The following is a 7,404-nucleotide window of genomic DNA, read 5'->3' on the forward strand; positions in this document are numbered from 1 at the left end:
TTTAAATATTAAACTCATGTTGAATTTGACCTCTTCAAGAATTAACACACTTATGAGCTCAAATATTCCTAGCACACAAAAAGATACAGTTTGAGACTGATTCAACACTGGAATGCTGGAGTTCATCCTCAGTAAACATATTTATGAAAATACATGTATTTTTACGTTTACGATACGTATATGTCTGTATGAATGTTATATAATATATGTCTGTATGAATGTATACAGTATATGTCTGTATGAATGTTATACAATAGATGTCTGTATGAATGTTATATAATATATGTCTGTATGAATGTTATACAATATATGTCTGTATGAATGTAATACAATGTATGTCTGTATGAATGTTATACAATGTATGTCTGTAAGAATGTTATACAATATATGTCTGTATGAATGTTATACAATATATGTCTGTATGAATGTAATACAATGTATGTCTGTATGAATGTTATACAGTATATGTCTGTATGAATGTTATACAATATATGTCTGCATGAATGTTATATAATATATGTCTGTATGAATGTTATATAATATATGTCTGTATGAATGTAATACAATGTATGTCTGTATGAATGTTATACAATATATGTCTGTATGAATGTTATACAATGTATGTCTGTATGAATGTAATACAATGTATGTTTGTGTGAATGTAATACAATGTATGTCTGTATGAATGTAATACAATGTATGTCTGTATGAATGTTATACAATGTATGTATGTAGGAATGTAATAGAATGTATGTCTGTATGAATGTTATACAATATGTCTGTATGAATGTAATACAATGTATGTCTGTATGAAGGTTATACAATGTATGTCTGTATGAATGTAATACAATGTATGTTTGTATGAATGTAATACAATGTATGTCTGTATGAATGTAATACAATGTATGTTTGTATGAATGTAATACAATGTATGTTTGTATGAATGTAATACAATGTATGTTTGTGTGAATGTAATACAATGTATGTCTGTATGAATGTTATACAATGTATGTCTGTATGAATGTAAAACAATGTATGTCTGTATGAATGTTATACAATATATGTCTGTATGAATGTTATATAATATATGTCTGTATGAATGTATACAGTATATGTCTGTATGAATGTTATACAATGTATGTATGTAGGAATGAAATAGAATGTATGTCTGTATGAATGTTATACAATGTATGTCTGTATGAATGTAATACGATGTATGTCTGTATGAATGTTATACAATATGTCTGTATGAATGTAATACAATGTATGTCTGTATGAAGGTTATACAATGTATGTCTGTATGAATGTAATACATTGAATGTCTGTATGAATGTAATACATTGTATGTCTGTATGAATGTAATACAATGTGTATGTCTATGAATGTAATACAATGTATATGTTCATATGATAGTCATATATTTCCTATGGATGTTTAATAGAAATACATGTACAATGTTTATGTTAACAAATCATACAAAATATCAATTATTTAAAACATGGTGTAAACAAATAAAACACTTAATGGCTGGAATTCTAAGACTCTGTGTACACAAAAACCTCGATATAATGTTTGTTTCATCTGCCAAATCACTTAAGGTCCTAGTACCACTGCCAAAAGCATTTGATAGGTCACCCGTCAGTTAGGGTCAGATTTAGAGGACTATATATCTGATAGGTCACCTGTCAGTCAGGGTCAGATTTAGAGGACTATATATCTGATAGGTCAACTGTCAGTTAGGGTCAGATTTAGAGGACTATATCTGATAGATCACATGTCAGTTAGGGTCAGAATTAGAGGACTATATATCTGATAGGTCACCTGTCAGTTAGGGTCAGATTTAGAGGATTATATATCTGATAGGTCACTTGTTAGTTAGGGTCAGATTTAAAGGACTATATCTGATAGATCACCTGTCAATTAGGGTCAGATTTAGAGGACTATATATCTGATAGGTCACTTGTTAGTTAGGGTCAGATTTAAAGGACTATATCTGATAGATCACCTGTCAATTAGGGTCAGATGTAGGGGGACTATATATCTGATAGATCACCTGTCAATCAGGGTCAGATTTAGAGGACTATATATCTGATAGATCACCTGTCAATTAGGGTAAGATTTAGAGGACTATATATCTGACAGGTCACCTGTCAATTAGGGTCAGATTTAGAGAACTATATATCTGATAGGTCACCTGTCAATTAGGGTCAGATTTAGAGGACTATATATCTGATAGGTCACCTGTCAGTTAGGGTCAGATTTAGAGGACTATATATCTGATAGGTCACCTGTCAGTTAGGGTCAGATTTAGAGGACTATGTATCTGATAGGTCACCTGTCAGTTAGGGTCAGATTTAGAGGACTATATATCTGATAGGTCACCTGTCAGTTAGGGTCAGATTTAAAGGACTATATATCTGATAGGTCACCTGTCAATTAGGGTCAGATTTAGAGGACTATATATCTGATAGGTCACCTGTCAGTTAGGGTCAGATTTAGAGGACTATATCTGATAGATCACCTGTCAATTAGGGTGAGATTTACTATACAATGTTACCAAAACAATGACAGTCGGTATGTAATGATCAAATTCATTTACCTCCCCATACCTACTAAAATTGTTTGATAAACCACCTGATAAATATTGGTCAATCATCAAGCAATTAAAATATAAATATATTTCCATGATCAAGATGAGTTATTTACAACAAGTAAAAAATTAGTTCTCTCCATATAAATATTGTCCATGATCAAGAATATCAACATCAAGTAAGTTAAAAACAAGTTAATTTCTACAGTCAAACCTTTCTTTATCAAAGTCAAAAGGATCAGTTTGGTAGAAGTTCAGTTCATGTTTTACTTTGATCACTCTGTTTTCAAAACATCTTTATTTCAATTTACATATTAACAACAATGGTATCAACAAAGACGAGGGAAGGTAATATAAATATGACACGGACTAAGAAACCACCGAGATCTTCAGTGTTTTTAGGTTTTGATCTAGTAATGTATCTGTTTCTCTGAATTAAGGACATGATAGCAAGTGACGTATCAAGTGCTGAGTATAAAACTGTTCAACTAGTATCATTTCTGGTTCTCGGGATAACAAAATAACCATAATTTCCATAACTAATGCTCAGGGCACTTGTTAGGATGATGAAATGATATGATAGAAGAGGTTTTATACCTTGAACTGTTATCAGTATAAGGACATGTAAAAACAATCCAGTGTGGTGGAAGCTTTGAAGTGCAGCCATGATCACCAGACATAACTCTGTATAAATACAACTTAATCATTGGGCCTGGTCAGGTCTGGGAGGGGGTCTATATAGTATCAATTCCTCCCAAAAAAGGAGTCGGACGCTTATAGGGGGAGGAACACTGCCTAATTACAGAAATACTGTACAAATGTTATTACAACCATAACCAACACTTCCCTAATTAATGAAACAGTCAAAAAACTATTGTCAATTTAAATAAAATATCAAAAAATCAGAAAATTAAAACAAATAGGGCAAAATGCCTTCAATTGTAATCGAGGAGTAGTGCTTTTAAAGATTACCCCTCATTTCCTCTTATGGGCACTCCCCTTTCCATGCCAACAGTCCAAATTCTTTCAGATGTTCATAAGTAACAGTATTTGAAAGGCAAGGTTGATGAGAGCCGCTGCACCATGGCATAAGCTTACTGAGCCCTTTGGTTCAGGTAAGGTAACTGTAGGGGTTTATAATAGAGAGTTAACTTAACGCGACCCAGTTGGGAGGGTACTTCATGTTGTCGGAGTGGGTGCTGCCAGTACTGACTGGGCTGTCCTGGTAGTAGACCACCTTCCCACGAGCCAACCAAGCCCCCCACCAGGCCAAGGACTCATTTAGCACAATAGAGTGATCAACGCCCGCCAGCAGCCCAAGCACAACCTCCTCCCGAGTCTCCACTAAAACCGATACATCCTTTAGACGTACAAATTCATAATTCATCCATATTGTTTTCGCTCCTTGCTTTATCACACAAATGAAAATCACACTGGTATAATGATCCCTGTATAGCTGCATTGCTTTCTGTAGGAAGTTCTCCACACTGGCTTTATCAAATATCTCTACAGGATGCCCTAGATAAATGCCAACTACAGTGGAGTTCTTACCCGAATGTTTTAGTCTTACTTTATCCAGTTCTTGGTGAACTTTAGACGTGATCCACTTTTTAGGGTGGAAACTGGAACGAACTTCATCAACTTGGCTTTCAAAATACTTTGAGCTTTTGTAGTTGCCTTCAAAGTTAATGTCCACATTTAATAGAGATGGATCAAAATCATACTTAGTCTCTTGCTGAGTTCTCTTGGTAAAACAGTCACAGTATTGTAGAATAAATTCATTTTGTGGAACAATATCAAATGCTGGAGTGAGTATATTATCAGCAGGAAGAATAATTTCTGCACTGTAGCGTATGCGCAGTGTCAGCAGGAAAGCATACTGAAACATTTGGTCTCCAAGGTTACCACTGTACTTGATGCAGAAGAAGTGAGGACGAGGGCGGAAGAAGACTGTACCTTGAAGATTGAAGATCGTACAGTCGGACATGGTGTCCCGAAGCTGTAGGGTAAGCAACATAAACAGGAACAGGAGAAGGTAGCCTGTCATCTGGTACACACCTGTTAAACAATAACACAACTGTATCACACCGACATATTTCAGAACTGTATCTCCATGTCTGGTAATTAAACACTTCTACACATCGAAGGTAAACTATAGACCTTTACATAATACAAAATCAGTGCCTAAAAGTGGGAGGGGGCCAATATGAAATGTTTTGCATCTGTAGGTATTTTAATCCATAGTTAAAATCTACCATATTTCAGGGGAGATAATCCAATGTAGTACATATCTTTTTACACATTATGACATTGAAACTTAAGTTTTACACATATTTTGCTACTTTGAAAGGAGTGTTTGATTAATATTTGGAGAACTGAATAGATTTATTGATTTGTTTGAATAGAAATTATGTTATGATTGCTTTTTTATATTTCACTAAATAAATACATGTATAAATATTTTGTGTTTATTGTTATTATATAGCAGGCTATCAATGCTGACTAATCACAATGACCTGTGGAAATCTAGAAATATGCCAAAACATCTCTTTTGTTTTGCTGTTTTTACCCAAAATCAAACCAAAACAATACACAAAATTTTCCAAAGAAGAAGTGGTTAAAATTTAAGGACAATTTGTCAATGGAAAGTTGAAGTCTGACCGAGACTTTTCCTCAGTCCTGGATCTACTACCTAATACATGTACTACACAGTGTAAATAAAGCCAAATGTTACCTCTCACTCGGAAACAGCTTCTAACACGTAACCTCATTTTGTTCACTAGACAGGTCTCAATCAAGAAGATTTGGGATTCTGAAAGAAATGTATATTAAGAAATCTATTAAATATTTTGATACATTTACAACCTAAGTACTGAAATGTGAAGTGAAACAAACTTGTAAAATATATTATTATTGTTATTATACACAAAATTAGTGTGCTTCAAATAAAGTTACATAAGCTCTCGCTGCCAGATATTACTGGCCTCGGGGGCCAAGTGGTTAAGGTGTCTGACATACTGCTACCACTAGCCCTCCACCACTGGGTCGCGGGTTCGAGGCCTACGTGGGGCAGTCACCAGGTACTGGTCGTAGGTTGGTGTTTTTTCTCCGGGAACTCCGGCTTTCCTCCGCCACCAAAACCTGGCACATCCTTAAATGACCATAGCTGTTAATAGGACGTAAAACACAAACAAACCAAATCTGGCACATCCTTAAATGACCATAGCTGTTAATAAGACGTAAAACACAAACAAATCAATCCTGGCATGTCCTTAAATGATCATAGCTGTTAATAGGACGTAAAACACAAACAAATCAAACCTGGCATGTCCTTAAATGACCACAGCTGTTAATAGGACGTAAAACACAAACAAATCAATCCTGGCATGTCCTTAAATGACCACAGCTGTTAATAGGATGTAAAACACAAACAAATCAATCCTGGCATGTCCTTAAATGACCACAGCTGTTAATAGGATGTAAAACACAAACAAATCAATCCTGGCATGTCCTTAAATGACCACAGCTGTTAATAGGATGTAAAACACAAACAAATCAATCCTGGCATGTCCTTAAATGACCACAGCTGTTAATAGGATGTAAAACACAAACAAATCAATCCTGGCATGTCCTTAAATGACCACAGCTGTTAATAGGATGTAAAACACAAACAAATCAATCCTGGCATGTCCTTAAATGACCACAGCTGTTAATAGGATGTAAAACACAAACAAATCAATCCTGGCATGTCCTTAAATGACCACAGCTGTTAATAGGATGTAAAACACAAACAAATCAATCCTGGCATGTCCTTAAATGACCACAGCTGTTAATAGGATGTAAAACACAAACAAATCAATCCTGGCATGTCCTTAAATGACCACAGCTGTTAATAGGATGTAAAACACAAACAAATCAATCCTGGCATGTCCTTAAATGACCACAGCTGTTAATAGGACGTAAAACACAAACAAATCAAACCTGGCATGTCCTTAAATGACCACAGCTGTTAATAGGACGTAAAACACAAATAAATCAAACCTGGCATGTCCTTAAATGACCACAGCTGTTAATAGGATGTAAAACACAAACAAATCAAACCGGGCATGTCCTGAAGGTAATAGGATTGTGTCGCCATTTCTCAGTAGAATTTCTTCAAATTTTGTAGTTATATTGCTTTGAAGTAAAGAAAATTTTCAGGATTTTAAATGGAAGTTTATGTAAAAAAGAGTGAATTTTGAAAAAAAAATGAAACACACATTTTTTGGCAAAGTAATGTCAATATAAATGATAGTGACATAGATTAGTATCGCATAAATGTATATCAATTTCATCAATGCTGAAATTGTGTAAAATTAATTATCTATAAACGATTAAAAAATGATAATTGCATGTAAGAGTTATCGTTCTTGAAAAACTTCACAGTAGTGAAATAGGTAGCCGGTTTCCTGAAGTACAGAAAAATGGACACATGTGACTCATTGATTAAACAAGAGGCCCATGGGCCTTAACGGTCACCTGATATATTAATACAGAGAGTTGATTTTGTTTTTAACATGAACAGAAATATTATTCAAAGTGACAAAAAACAATAAAACCACCTTACTCAATATCTAGCATACAGATTTCAGACTGAAAAGGATTTGAAACTAGCACCTCTGATTCTTAACAAGGAAAATGAAGAAATTTTAGCACACTGACTCCTTTGAGCCCCACCCTACAGCCCTTGGGGGTAGGGCTGGCTCAAAATTTTCAAAGTATCAAACTGTCAATTCAAGGTTATAATTCCAATCAAGTTATTAACATGTAATATT

At 34.5% G+C, this 7,404-nt stretch overlaps 1 protein-coding gene across 1 annotated transcript in view; it reads right to left on the reverse strand.

Annotated features, from left to right (window-relative positions):
• Positions 1-1,232: 1,232 nt before the first annotated feature.
• LOC110457870 overlaps positions 1,233-7,404 on the reverse strand; it is an 11,674-nt gene continuing 5,502 nt past the window's right edge. The window contains exons 2-3 of the mRNA XM_021509318.1: positions 5,325-5,402; positions 1,233-4,648 (exon numbers count right to left, since the gene is read on the reverse strand). Of these exons, the coding sequence (XP_021364993.1) occupies positions 3,738-4,648; positions 5,325-5,402 (989 nt within the window). The 3' untranslated portion in view covers positions 1,233-3,737. The remainder of the gene's footprint in view (positions 4,649-5,324; positions 5,403-7,404) is intronic.

Source organism: Mizuhopecten yessoensis, unplaced genomic scaffold (genome assembly GCF_002113885.1).
Source record: "Mizuhopecten yessoensis strain PY_sf001 unplaced genomic scaffold, ASM211388v2 scaffold9355, whole genome shotgun sequence".
NCBI classification, from domain to species: domain Eukaryota; kingdom Metazoa; phylum Mollusca; class Bivalvia; order Pectinida; family Pectinidae; genus Mizuhopecten; species Mizuhopecten yessoensis.